This window comes from Oncorhynchus tshawytscha, linkage group LG14 (genome assembly GCF_018296145.1).
Source record: "Oncorhynchus tshawytscha isolate Ot180627B linkage group LG14, Otsh_v2.0, whole genome shotgun sequence".
Classification (NCBI taxonomy): Eukaryota; Metazoa; Chordata; class Actinopteri; order Salmoniformes; family Salmonidae; genus Oncorhynchus; species Oncorhynchus tshawytscha.
Window position 1 is genome coordinate 22,605,336 of NC_056442.1, and position 15,321 is coordinate 22,620,656.

General features: G+C 41.5%; 1 protein-coding gene across 2 annotated transcripts in view; it reads left to right on the forward strand.

Annotated features, from left to right (window-relative positions):
* LOC112266769 (latent-transforming growth factor beta-binding protein 4) overlaps window positions 1-15,321 on the forward strand; it is a 49,506-nt gene that overhangs the window by 18,367 nt on the left and 15,818 nt on the right. Inside the window, exons 3-8 of one of the 2 annotated variants that reach the window (XM_024444550.2) lie at window positions 726-1,015; window positions 1,441-1,543; window positions 3,646-3,708; window positions 5,695-5,817; window positions 7,454-7,630; window positions 9,347-9,712. In XM_024444550.2, coding sequence (XP_024300318.1) covers window positions 726-1,015; window positions 1,441-1,543; window positions 3,646-3,708; window positions 5,695-5,817; window positions 7,454-7,630; window positions 9,347-9,712 — 1,122 coding nt within the window. The remainder of the gene's footprint in view (window positions 1-725; window positions 1,016-1,440; window positions 1,544-3,645; window positions 3,709-5,694; window positions 5,818-7,453; window positions 7,631-9,346; window positions 9,713-15,321) is intronic. The other variant, XM_024444551.2, reaches the window with a different exon arrangement.

Sequence of the window (15,321 nt, forward strand, 5' to 3'; positions counted from 1 at the left end):
AACTGTTCCTTTGGTACAAACAGATCTGGGACACTCAGTCACCCAGAATTAACTGATTATCTCCTTGCCTTTTTAGTCTGTAAATAAAGCCCAAGAAAAGGTTGAGATATGAGTCAGGCTCTGGCCTTCCGCTCAGTCTGGGCCTCTTGGCAGTGTAGTGGCTTCACCGTGGGGGAAACGTTGTGCCAACGTTTCCACTCCAGTCTTTAAACGATGAGAGGCTGCCATCATGACTCACAGTAATAGCATGTTTTAGGAGAACAACCACTCAATAAAAGACATACAGGGGGGTGGATACCCCACACACACCCTCCTTTGATTCTTAAGATCTGCAATAGTAACAGGGTTTCACACTCGCTTCCTAACAAATGGAATGACTAAAGACCGCCATTCAAAATGTAACTTTGAATTGAAACCACATCAGACTTTGTATCACACACCAAAGGCACCTCACATACATGGCAGCTCCCATTCATATCCACTTCCTTAGTTAGCCGTCAGCACAAAAATGTAAAGTCAACCATTCAGCTGTTGGTAAATGTGAACCACCAGGACAGAGTTCAAGTGAGAGGTCCTTCATTGGATGACCTCTGACCCCTGGAGGCACAACGGGTCAGGGCAGGGTCAGGCTCTGTGCAGAGACTGTATGGAGTCAGCAGTGTTTACTAATGCTAACCCCCACTAGCTAACACCTAAACCCCATTCCTGTCTCACCCTCCCCCCAGCGTCTGGCTCATCCATGGTCAAGGTGCGGGTGCAGCACCCCCCAGAGGCCAGCGTGAAGATCCACCAGGTGCTGAAGGTGGGGTATGGGCCAGGCACAGTTAGGGAGCAGTCGGAGACGGTCACCTGGTCAGCAGGCCTCTCGGGGGCCAGGACCAGTGTTCTGCCAGGGGAGCGGGCCGAAGCCCCACCACCCAAACCCAGAGTGCAGGCCCAGACCTTCCACGGTGACTCCACCTACACAGAATCCTCCGGATTCAAGTACTGCTTCAGGGAGGTCCGCAACGGCCAGGTGAGACTTCTCAAAATTACTTGTACTATTGATTCCTACAGATAACTGCCAAAATAAATGAAACACTTGAGTAAATGAGGGATACAAAGTATATTGGAAGCAGGTGCTTCCACACAGGTGTGGAATTAACATCCCATCATACTTAAGGTCATGTATAAAAATGCTGAGCAGGCCCAGTTGCCCATTATTTTGGCTACCATGGCTAGAAGGTGCATTGAAGCTGGTCTGGTGCCTCGTGGTGGCCCAACACCCTAGTAAGACACTTTATGTTGGTGTTTCCTTTATTTTGGCAGTTACCTGTATATATGTAATATGCATTAAATGATGTAGCTAAGTCTTAAGCAAGCCAATAGAAATAGGTGGCATCTCTCATTGTGGTTGTGCCAGTTTAAATCCAATGCTCTTCCTTCTCCTATACCCCCCAGTGCAGCTCACCTCTCCCAGGACTCAGGAGTCAGGACACCTGCTGCCGAGGGATTGGCCTGGCCTGGGGCATCAACGAGTGTGTCCTATGTCCTCCTAACACAGGTAAAATACAGTGTGCCCTGTCCCAGTTCTCCTTTAAAGTGAAGCCTTTTGTCCGTCTTTTTTTGAAAGGTTTTTTAATTGAACCTTTATTTAACTAGGCAAGTACACTGGTTTTCTCCTTTCAGTCTTTCAATCACAAAATGGTTTCATCCTTTTTATCCCCCCACCTTCTGTCCCCTTTGTGTACCTACCCCTCCTCTCATCTCAAAACCAATCAATATACACCAGAAACAAATGGGGAGGTCACTGCTGATCCCAGGTGCAACAATCAACAAAAAGTAACACTTGTTGTACACTATGATCATATTGACTTTGTTTTTTGTTTATATGTACCTGTGTAGATTAAGTCATGTATTGTAGATGCTATGCCATGTTTGAATATGATTGTTTTTAGTGTCTCAAAACTCAATTTGAGCGGTCCACAATACATTTTTTTGTATTATTGTGTGACACTTAAATACATGTTTTTAAACGGTATGTCCCATGCTACAGTATGGTGGCTAGCCTACCAGCTTGTTCTTGTTAATCTCCTCTTCACTACCTTATTGACATTGACTATGGTTTTTCGAAAGGCCGGAGTGCTTCAGATTGGAGTGGAATTCCTTTTAGAAACCTTAAACCAGATGGCCTTGCTCTGTTGTTTGAGATTAAATAAGAACGTATCTATTACAGTGTCAAATGATTAACTAGTTATAAACAGTACATAAAGTTGTTGACATGTTTTACTCCAGACCTGACTAACCTGAATGGAATGTACTTTTCTGTTGGCCATATTTGTCATTAAGTTGGCTTTGCCCTCTCGCCTCCTAGACCATATCAACATCATGTCAAAAAGTAGTGAGCTAATGTTCTGTTTTCAACTTCTTTCATCACCACTATTCATTTTAACAGGAATCCAGACAGTCCTGAGAATGTTTTAGGTAACTCTCCTCAGCCATGCCGGTAAAATAAAATGACTTGTTTTAGATAGCAATGCCTAGAAATCAACATGGTCTTGTTTGTATCTGTTCCTTTTAACTAACAGGGAATTCATACTAGTCCGCATTATTATTGCTGTTATCAGTAATGGACATATTATGTAACAGATTGACTCCACGCTTAGCCAGAGCCCGTAAGAAATACAGAACATTATGTCGCCTGCTCTGTAGGGTCATTGATAAATACAAACACATGGAAGTAAATCACCAAACAAGGCTGTTTTTCTTTCTGTTCGACAACCTGGAAGATATGCATGGTTTTCATCATTTTGATTTAGACCACGAATGAAACCTCCTCAATTGCAATTTCTCCCTCCTTGCAAACAATTCTCCAAACATTACCATAAATAAATGGTTAATACCAAACAATAGAGGCCTTGTCCAAAACTCTGGCCTGGGATCACAGAGTCGTTTGAAACACTAAGTACTTTCTCCTTTCCATTTCCTTTGAGGAATGTCCTTTGAATCTTTACTCTGCAACCTCAAGTTACTTCACAACTTCCCACTTGTCTCCCAAGACTGCAAAAGTCCTCCAAATAGAGCTTTGTTTGATGTGAGAGGAGAGACAGCTGGGAGGGAGATTGTTAGCAGACAGGTGACCAATATTGTGTGATTTAGGCTGCCAACAGTCCAGAAAACAATTGGGAGTAACATAGCTAGCTAGCTCGCTGGAGATAGGGTTGATAGCCGATGTTAGATGAGAGTGTGTTTTCCACTCTAGACTGACGGTGAGTCATCATGCTCGTATGGTAAAAAAAACAACGTTATTTGCTTTGCTTCATTTAGTTGACCCAGAGCGTTCCGATGTATCCCATGGCTCCTGTACGCTTGGCTCTCTCTCTCTGGTGCTACATGCTGCTAGTCTTCCATGGTGGGATCAGGGACTGTACAGTACACACAGATTGACCACTAAAAGTATCTGAAATCTCATCCAGGCTCTGCAGGAGAAAGACAGTCTAGAAAAGATTGACCCGGTGAATTTTGAGCCATCACTCTGGTTTTACTGTAGACACAGCTATTGGCACTACATGACTAGGTATCCCCTTTCCCTTTACAGCATTAGGGCTCACACAGGGTCTCCCGAGTATTGCTATTTAAACATCATTATGTGAATTGCCTTTTGAGGAAATGGAGTCGATGGGAGCTGTCCGGCTGGATTTGAGAGGATCAACGGCACCCAGTGTGTTGGTGAGTACCATCAGTCCCTCTGAGTACACCTGACTATACCACTTACTGTAGAATGATGGTGGTCTTCTACAATCTTAGATATAAGGGTTCCAAAAGGGTTCTTCTACTGTCCCCATACCTTTTTGGTTCCAGGTGGAACTCTTTTGGGTTCCATGTAGAACCCTCTGTGGAAAGGGTTCTAAATGGAACTCAAAAGGGTTCTACCTGGAAACAAAAAGGCTATACCTCGAACCAAAAAGGGTTCTTCAAAGGGTTTTCATGTGGGGACAGCCAAAGAACCCTTTTAGGTTCTTTTGGAACAGGAGAACTAACAGGAAGAGATGTGTGTTGAAATGTTATGAAGTTATATTTGACAGTATTTATTTTTAAACAAATACCAGGTGAAACAGGGGTGGAAAAGAGAAGCATTGCAATGGTCTATCTTCATAATATGACCTCTCTCATTTTCATTTGATGTTTTGAGTGTAACAATGTGTGATATCACTTCATCGAGTCAGCAGCTGTCTCCTTAGCTTGTCACACTGTATTCCATATAGGCTCAGCTCAACCACACACACAGAAAAGCTCTTTGAAGCAGCTCGTCATTCAACCCAGTCTTGTCACTTGGCCCAGAGATCTACTGCCGAACGCTGAAGAGTCTGAGGTGATAAGCTCTGAAACCATGAGCCATGCCTTGATTATCTGCCACTATTGGAATGGCTGCTTCATCTGTCTCTGTAGAGCCTAATAAGATACGAGAGGGAACGGAGAAAACAGAGCACAAGTCTCCGCTGATGGCAACATGCAAATGCTATCATGCTAGTTATGAGTCACTCAGGCTCGTTCAAACACATGGGATATAGCGCTCAGATGGGGACATACCAATGTGGTTGCGCTCATCTGCTATTGATCTGAGAGGGACACATACCCAAAGGCAGGCCACAGTGACACCATGCCACTCATCCGTATGATGATATGCATGTAGTTTTAGTTGATAAATTACATATTGCAAAAACATCACCTGCGATTCTTCAGAATAGCATTGAGGCTCCTGGTATTATATTGTACATGCACATTAGTTAGCAGCAGATATAAATGGGAAGAGAAAAAAAACTACATTGATCTGTAAGTTAAATTCACAAACTTAAAGGAGCATACTGTATTCACCTCACTAACATGCCTCAATGGATATATGTATTACTGTTATTTGTCAGGAGAAACTTTTTCACTCCTGCATCTATATAGAACGATTTAACATAGTAACTCGAATGGATTAGGTTCTGACAGATGATGATACAAACCATATTTGCAACGCTGCCTTTAAATGTCTATTTTGTAGCAAGAAGGTCTACAGTGAATTGGTGATGAGTTCAGTTCACTCCTACAACCCAACAGATGCAGCGTATGCGAGGCCAGTTGGTTGTATAACCTGACTGCTATAACCATTTCTCCAGGAAGAGCCAGATAGTGTGAGAAGTAATGACTACACCAGGCCCTGTTGCATCACTCACTCCATCTCCCTAACTCCCTGAGAGTTACAGTACATCTCGTGTCGTAAGCTGCTACGATATTGATGAGGACGGGGTTGGATAAACACTGATATGTTTATGTTATGGTTTTCGTTTACACTCACGTTGGATGTCGCCAGACTTTTTAGTTGAGTGTTTCCAAGATTATGAGTTCAGGTTGGGGCCAGTTTGTCCAAGGTCTCAGCTAAAACTACAGTTTATAAAAATGTATTTGTTTCACATAGAATTAACTCTGAGCACAAATGTTTGTCATGTCTAACAATCCTCATTGGGTTTCAAGTCAGTCACTATTAATATCCTCAGAATATTAATGTCCTCTGTGACCAGGGTCTCCCCCTGCAAGTACAGTATATCAGTGGGGAGCCCTATTATCTCCCCGGCCTTCAGGAAGAGGGTTCATGACTGTTTCCTGTCTGTGGATCCTATGGGTGGATGGGGTTAGGGAATAGGGATGTGACCGTAGTGTTTCCCTTCCTAGATGTTAATGAGTGTTTGCAGCCAGGCTTCTGTGAGAACGGCAACTGTGTGAACACTCGGGGGAGCTACAGTTGTGTCTGCAGGCAAGGATACATACTGGACGCCTCTCACGGGATCTGTATCTGTAAGTAGCCTACAGGGCACCCTGCTCAAAGGAAAAGGAAGAGAATAGAGCTGCTATTTAGAGCTGCTATGCCGCGGTGTCTGGAATGAGCAGGAATAACGCATGGCCGAGGTGCTATGGAGCTGAACTGTACAAAACATTACACACAACCTCCCATACAAAAACATGTTGAGTAAAGAGATAGAGGAAAATTGAATGTGTTTAGGATGTGTTGGATATTAGCCAACATACTGTAGCAGTGTTTCCCCAAGGATTTTACTTCCAGCAGCGGTGGCAAAGGTGGGGGGTGGGGGGCATGGCCAATGGCCAATGGCGCAAACCGACCCCAAACATTTTGTTTTACAGGTAATTTCCTGTAATTCTACATATTTTGCCATTTGTGATTTTTTTTTATTTACAGTTTTAAAGCTAGTTTCTTGCAATTCTACATATTTTGTCATGAGGCTGAGAGAATAAATTGCCATTTTAAAGCTAGTTTCCTGCAATTCTACACATTTTGTCATGGCTTATGTTGTGTTATTATGCTATCTGAGTGACTCAAACATTAGAACAAAATCAATGGGATGCAAAAAGCTAAATCAATCATTATATTTGTATTTATTTTTTGATTCTCTCTAAATGTCTAGTTTTTATTTTGGTGATTCTTAGTTCTCCATTATCTTTTCTTCATACTTTATATCAGGTTTTCGTCATTTTACACTGAAAACGTTTTACCTACCAAAAAAATGTTTTCTATCTTTTGGAGTGGCGGCAACAGTTTAGCAGCGACGGCTGGGGAAACACTGTGTAGGACAGGTAAACTACCTCATGTAATAAAAATGTCCATTATCTTTACTCATGCTGATCCCAAAAATGAGTTCAACTTTCACACACTTTTAGATTGAACATTATTCAGTAGTACTTTACATTAACTGTGCTGTATTATATCATACATAAAACATACATTACACATCTATACGCACATCATAAACATGACATTACAGCGCCTGAAGTTCTGTGACACTCGGCCTGCTTATTCTAACCGGCATTTTACGATGGTCAGGGCTTCTGAAATGCTGGTTGGCCTGTGTGTTGCCTTTGGATCTGACGCAGTTTGCATCTGCTTGTCTGGGGCCACCCTCTCTATCCAGTCCGCCCCAGCTCTTGGCTCTAACTGTTGGAAGCTGTTTGTTTTGTGCATCGTTGACTCTGAGCGGTCATCTTTAAATAATGTGTTGCCAAAAAGCTCATGGGAATGCTTTCAGCTTTTCTGTTTTCTTGCTCTCTGAAGCGAGGGTTTAACAGCGATAAATTCTGTCGTTTCTTGTTTTTTCTGACGTGTGGTACTTCTGCAACTCATTGTCTGTCTTCAGTTGAATATTTCTGTTTCTTAACCCGACTAAAGCAACAGAATGCCAACCAGAAGTGACACAAATTGTGACACAAAAAGCAAAGACGAAGAGTACACCAGCATTATAATTCAAGATAATGTGTGAATCAACAATCAGCATGTGGTTGGGCCTGCATGTTGGGTTTGGTGTCTTCTTTTGCTTGAGGCCTTTTGGGGCATGAAGCTGTTTCAGTATGGCTATAATACCACTATCTTCTCTCCACCATTCTCCCATTGGCATGTCCTCACCCTGTCTTCCTCTTGCAGCCCGTAAGGTGATCTCGGAGGATAAAGGCCAGTGCTATCGTATCCTAAACTCTGGCTCTGGCCGTGGTAGCTGCTCCGTGCCCATCCTCAGGAACATCACCAAGCAGATCTGCTGCTGCAGCCGCGTGGGCAAGGCCTGGGGCAAGAACTGTGAGAGGTGTCCCTACTTTGGGTCAGGTGAGCATCCCTATTCTGATTCAAACCTCCACATCATACTGGTCCGGCATTGGATAATCATAATGCAGCTAGTGCCCAGTGTTAACATCTGCCTAAGTCACAGTATGTACACTGAACAAAAATAGAAACACAACATGTAAAGTGTTGGTTTCATGAGGTGAAATAAAAGATCCCAGAACATTTCCATATTCACAAACAGCTTATTTCTTTCAAATTAATTTAAATCCCTGTTAGTGAGCATTTCTCCTTTACCAAGATAATCCATCTACCTGACAGGTGTTGCATATCAAGAAGCTTATTAAATAGCATGTTCATTACACCTTGTGCTGGGGGCAACTGGCATGCTGACTGTAGGAATGTGCACCAGAGCTGTTGACAGAGAATTTAATGTTAATTTCTCTACCATAAGCCGCCTCCAATGTCATTGTAGAGAATTTGACAGTACGTTCAACCGGCCTCACAACCGCAGACCACGTGTATGGCGTTGTGTGGGCAAGCGGTTTGCTTATGTCAAGTTTGTGAACAGAGTGCCCCATGGTGGCAGTGGAGGTATGGTTAGGCATAAGCTACGGACAAGGAACACAATTTCATTTTATCGATGGCAATTTGAATACACAGAGATACCGTGATGAGATCCTGATGCCCATTGTCGTGCCATCATCTGCCACCATCACCTCATGTTTCAGCATGATAATGCACAGCTCCATGTCACAAGGATGTATTCAGACCCTTTTCTATGAGACTCAAAATTGAGATCAGGTGTATCCTGTTTCCATTGATCATTCTTGAGCTGTTTCTACAACTTGATTGAAGTCCACCTGGGGTTAATTCAATTGATTGGACATGATTTGGAAAGGCACACACCTGTCTCTATAAGGTCCCACAGTTGACAATGCATGTCAGAGCAAAAAACCAAGCCATGAGGTTGAAGGAATTGTCTGTAGAGCCCTGAGACAGGATTGTTTCTAGGCGCAGCTCTGGGGAAGGGTACCAAAAAATGTCTGCAGCATTGAAGGTACCCAAGAACTCAGTGGCCTCCAAATGGAATAAGTTTGGAACCAACAAGACTCTTCCTAGAGCTGGCCTCTCACCCAAACTGAGCAATCGCGGGAGAAGGGCCTTGGTCAGGGAGGTGACCAAGAACCCGATGGTCATTCTGATAGAGCTCCAGAGTTCCTCTGTGGAGGAGATGTGAGAACCTTCCAGAAGGGTATAATGACAAAGCAAAAACAGTTTTTTATCACATGTATATATGTATTCAGACCCTTTACTCAGTACTTTGTTGAAGGACCTTTGGCAGTGATTACAGCCTCTAGTCTTCTTGGGTATGACACTACAAGCTTGGCACACCTGTATTTGGGGATCTTCTCCCATTCTTCTCTGCAGATCCTCTCAAGCTCTGTCAGGTTGGATGGGGAGCATTACTGCACAGCTATTTTCACGTCTCTCCAGAGATGTTCGAGTGGGTTCAAGTCCGAGCTCTGGCTTGGCCACTCAAGGACATTCAGACACTTCTCCCGAAGTCACTCCTGCATTGTCGTGTGTAGATTTATAAGTGGAAAAAATGATTTAATACATTTTACAATAACGCTGTAATGTAACAAAATGTGGAAAAAGTCAATGGGTCTGAATACTTTCCGAATGCACTGTATATAGGTATGAAACACACTAACCAATTGAATCCTGCTTGTGGCGTTCTCTGTTTGCTCCTGACAGTTGCTTTCAAGGAGATCTGCCCAGCAGGGCCTGGCTACCACTACTCTGCCTCTGCCATCAAGTTCAACCAGAGGGTGGTGGAGCAGCACGGGACTGGAGGTCCCCCTGTCATATCCCAGAGCACCCCACAGACCAGGCCACAACAACCAGCCAGTAGTGGTGCACAGACTCCCCAAACTAGTCACCAACAACCTTCAAGCTCAGGCTTTTTCACTCCCCAAACTAGACCCCAACAGCCAGATGGTAGAGCTCTCATACCTCAGACCAGGCCCCAGCAGCCATCGAGTGGAGGCTCCCTGTCCCCCCAGGGCAGACCACAAATCCCAGCCATCTCTGTTACAGCAGGACCCACCCGGGTGGTGACAGGTGAGTAGATAATAACTCATAAGGAATAACCAACCTTAAGGAGATTCCTCACCGTACAATGAAGAGTTTAATTCCAAAACGTGATATAACCATTTTCAGAACTGTTTGAAAATTGACATGAATTTAAAAAAAAAACATCTTATGTTATGGTGACCGTAGTACCGCCACACCGGCAGTCACGAGTCATGACCTCAGTCAAATTCCCCCTTCCCCTTTTCCGAGACAGGTGCATGATAATGGTCCATTTAAAATCAAAAATAAATTCACACATCTATTATTTAGTATATGTAAAGACAAGATTAAATCAAGAATAGTCTGATGGGTGACAATATTAGCCTATCACTTGAATGATAAGGGATATATACTGTATATTGTGATATATTATCACTTGTAAATGATATACAGCTTAAGGCAAGAAAAGTTGCATGCCAAATCGTGGTCATACACCTCATGTAGCCTAGCCCACAGGCTTATATGTTTTTATAATGTTTGTATTGCAACTAAAGTGAACAAATAACTTCTTAAAATGAAGCACATTAATCCGCTTTACAACCGGTGTAGAGCCTAGCTGGCATACATAGGCGGCTTGTGAGTTTCAAGTTTGGGGAAGATAATTTTCACCATAAAAATGCACTTTTATAATAAAGCGTTACATGCATTTGCGGTCACTTTTGAGAATGGTGTTTTCCCCCCGCGAATTGATTGCATTTTGGAACATTGGAGCTTATAGCCTACTGTCGTGTGTGCATTTCTGCGCTTATAATGTAAAGAAATAGAATAATTTCTTATCAACATTTTAAGCTCAACGTTCTGATCTGATGCGTCAGCCTCATTGCTTTTAAAATGTTTTTTCATGCGAGTTGTTGTATTAATTTGGGAATCTATCGCATCCCACAACTGCCCCAGACTATGTTTGGAATATTTATTTCTCGCACAGAAGGACAAGTTGACCAATAAAATAGATCAACTTTTTTATTATGGGGAATAGTGGATTGACATAGGCTAGTGCTTTTGCTGTTCGTTAGGCCTGCTCATCTTCTTGGCTGACAAAGTAAATGTGGACAGTTCTTCAATATGTGACTCTGAATTTGATAAGAAGGACGTGCGCAGTTGCGTCCCTGATGTGTCTCTCTTCACCTGTAGCCTAGTTCGGAGCTGTGAACGATGCCTGTGAGAAGAACCCGATCACATGACTGGCATTGGCTAATAAGAATTGAGATATCTGAGAGAACCATGTGAGTGAGAGGTGCTTCGGAAAAACACGCAGCCAGGAGAAAGGAATTATAATTATTACATTGAGCCCAAGGGCAAAATGGCCACTGGCTGCAAAAGGCATGGAGTTTTTAGGGTGCATTACGGCCACCCTAGGGGGATGCCGCCGGTAAAGACGAGGCATTATCAAGTGCTTGTCAAATTGTGAATGAGAGACTGATGTAGTGTGTGCAGCCTGTGCAAGAAACAAAGCAGAGCTCATGCCTTTCATGTGACTTAAAAAAAAATCAACATTATTTGCATCATCCAGCCATAGAATGTATTAAAAATCAAAACATATAGCCTACGGTTGTATCACAACTAAATTTGCATAAATAACTCTTTATTAAGTATATACTGTAGGTGTACCTGTTTCTTTGTTAGCCACTCAACACAGAACAGTGTTTGGAGAAAACATCCTTTCTATTTTATTCAGCTACAGTTGAATTAGGAAGTTTACATACATCTTAGCCAAATAGATTTAAACTCAGTTTTTCACAATTCCTGACATTTAATCCAAGTAAAAATTCCCTGTCTTGGGTCAGTTAGGATGATCACTTTATTTTAAGAATATGCAATGTCAGAATAATAGTAGAGAGAATTATTTATTTCAGATTTTATTTCTTTCATCACATTCCCAGTGGGTCCTAAGTTTACATACATTCAATTAGTATTCGGTAGAATTGCCTTTAAATTGTATAACTTGGGTCAAACGTTTTGGGTAGCCTTCCACAAGCTTCCCACAATAAGTTGGTGAATTTTGGCCCATTCCTCTTGACAGAACTGGTGTGACGGAGTCAGGTTTGTACACACACTTTTTCAGTTCTGCCCACAACTTTTCTATAGGATTGAGGTCAGGGCTTTGTGATGGCCACTCCAATACCTTGACTTTGTTGTCATTAAGTCATTCTGATGTCTTCCTGACTGATGTTGCTTCAATATATCCACATAATTTTCTTTCCTCATGATGCCATCTATTTTGTGAAGTGCACCAGTCCCTCCTGCAGCAAAGCACCCCCACAACATGATGCTGACACCCCCGTGCTTCACGTTTGGGATGGTATTCTTCGGCTTGCAACCATCCTCCTTTTTCCTCCAAACATAACGATGGTCATTATGGCAAACAGTTCTATTTTTGTTTCATCAGACCAGGGAACATTTCTCCAAAAAGTATGATCTTTGTCCCCATGTGCAGTTGTAAACCGTAGTCTGGCTTTTTTATGGCAGTTTTGGAGCAGTGGCTTCTTCCTTGCTGAGTGGCCTTTCAGGTTATGTCTATATAGGACTCGTTTTACTGTTGATATAGATCCTTTAGTACCTGTTTCCTCCAGCATCTTCACAGGGTCCTTTGCTGTTGTTCTGGGATATATTTGCACTTTTTGCACCAAAGTACGTTCATCTCTAGGAGACAGAACGCGTCTCCTTCCTAAGCGGTATGACGGCTGCGTGGTCCCATGGTGTTTATACTTGCGTATTATTGTTTGTACAGATGAACGTGGTACCTTCAGGCGTTTGGAAATTGCTCCCAAAGATGAACCAGACTTGATTTCTTTTGATTTTTCCATGATGTCAAGCAAAGAGGCCCTGAGTTTGAAGGTAGGCCTTGAAATACATCCACAGGTACACCTCCAATGATTCAAATTATGTCAATTAGCCTATCAGAAGCTTCTAAAGCCATGACATCATTTTCTGGAATTTTCCAAGCTGTTTATAGGCACAGTTAACTTAGTGTATGTAAACTTCTGTCCCACTGGAATTGTGATACAGTGAATTATAAGTAAAATAATCTGTCTGTAAACTATTGCTGGAAAATTTACTTGTGACATGCACAAAGTAGATGTCCTAACCGACTTGCCAAAACTATAGTTTGTTAACAAGAAATTTGTGGAGTGGTTGAAAAACGAGTTTTAATGACTCCAACCTAAGTGTATGTAAACTGTATGTTCAATTGTATTCTTCATACTATAAAATAATAGAAAATATTGCCACGGAATTCTAAGCAAATCTTGTCTGCTAAATTAGCTAGTGTAGCCGATCAGGGCCTAACATAAGGACAACTCAGAGTATTCTATTCTGTTCTTCTGAAATATACTACATTTTCTTCATATCATGTGTCTTTAGACCTGTCTAAAATAAATCATGGAGTTATTGTGATAGAGTAAGCTATATTAAATTGATTTATTAGACTTTTTCAAATGTAGATGTTCCAAAGGTCTGCATCAGTGGCTTGTGTGGAAGCCAGGAGATGCTAAATGTGTTTATGTTAATTAACTTCTTATGGCTGCAGGGGCAGTATTGAGTAGCTTGGATGAAAGGTGCCCAGAGTAAACGGCCTGCTCCTCAGTCCCAGTTGCTAATATATGCATAGTATTATTAGTATTGGATAGAAAACACTCTGACGTTTCTAAAACTGTTTGAATGATGTCTGTGAGTATAACAGAACTCATATGGCAGGCAAAAACCTGAGAAGAAATCCAAACAGGAAGTGGGAAATCTGAGGTTGGTTGATTTTCAACCCAGCCCCTTTTCAATACACAGTGGGATATTGGTTATGTTGCACTTCCTAAGGCTTCCACTAGATGTCAACTGTCTTTAGAAACTTGAATGAGGATTCTACTGTGATGTGGGTTCAGATGGGAGCTCTTTGAGTCAGTGGTCTGGCAGAGAGCCAGGTCCTGGTCACGCTCATTTCACATGATAGCGACCTGCGTTCCATGGCTTTTCTACAGACAATGGAATTGGAACGTTATTGAAGATTTATGATAACAACATCCTAAATATTTATTTTATACTTAGTTTGAAATGTTTCTAAGACCTGTATTATAACCTTTTTAAGTTTTCGTCTGACGTTCGGCTGGACCTGTACGAGCGTTTGGATTTGTGTACTAAACGCCCTTACAAAAGTAGCTAATTGGACATTATCAAACTAAATCAAACATTTAATGTGGAACTGAGTTTCCTGGGAGTGCATTCTGATGAAGATCGTCAAAGGTAAGGGAATATTTATAATGTTATTTCTGATTTCTGTTGACTCCAACATGGCGGATAAAAAAAAAAATGTCCTTAGCGCCGTTCTCAGAGTATTGCATGGTTTGCTTTTTCTGTAAAGTTTTTTTGAAACCTGACACAGCGGTTGCATTAAGCAGAGGTATATCTATATTTCATGTATTTCTGTAAAATGATGTGGCTCTCTGCAAAATGACCGTATGTTTTTGGAACTAGTGAATGTAAATCACCAATGTATACTGAGGTTTTTTAAATATAAATATGAACTTTATCAAACAAAACATACATGTATTGTGTAACATGAAGTCCTATGAGTGTCATCTGATGAAGATCATCAAAGGTTAGTGATTAATTTTATCTCTATTTGTGCTTTTTGTGACTCCTCTCTTTGGTTGGAAAAATGGCTGTGTTTTTCTGTGAGTTGATGGTGACCTAACATAATCGTTTGTGGTGCTGTCGCTGTAAAGCCTATTTGAAATCGGACACTGTGGTGAGAATAACAACAAGATTGCCTTTAAAACGGTATAAGATACATGTATATTTGAGGAATTTTAATTATGAGATTTCTGTTGTTTTGAATTTGGCGCCCTGCACTTTCACTGGCTGTTGTCATATCGATCCCGTTAACGGGATTGCAGCCCTGAGAAGTTTTTTAACAGTCAATTACCGTGAGAAGGGAAGTTATTTGCTTGACAATAACCGGCTGACAAGATTTCATGACCGCCACAACCCTAGTCTTATGAAAGAGATCTATGATCTTACCATGACATGGGTTAGTGAAAAGACATGATTCTGTTTGAAATGTGTTGCAAGGTCATTTTCTTTTAGAGAGACAAATAATCATGTTTTGTGGCAAAACGCTATATATCTGCCCCAAACAGAACTCCAATAAAAAAAGTTTCCCGATTGGGTTTTAATTACATGTAATTAAGTATAGATACATAAATAAATACATATTAAAATCATCTGTTTGTTTCAACTAAATTGTGCAAATATCATATAGCCAATGTATTGTATCCAGAGGGTGAACAGTGTACTGTAGTGTATGCAGTGTGTTTTCTTTTTGGACATTTAAGCATCTTTTGTAACAATTTTATTGGAGTTTAAAAAAAAAAAAAATCATTCATTAGGATAAATCTAGGCAAGCGTTATGCGTTTGATTATGTAAACGTCAGGGAAGGATTTAAGGAATAATAAGGACATTGAAAGTCTGTCGCAATTAATTTGCAAGGATGGGTTGATTGTTGTTGTCGGGGTGACACGGCACGCTGTTTGGCTCTCTCCTTTTCATGAGCTTGTTTAAAAAGTTCCTCTTTCAGCCAACGGGAACAGATATAACAGGCTACAAACTG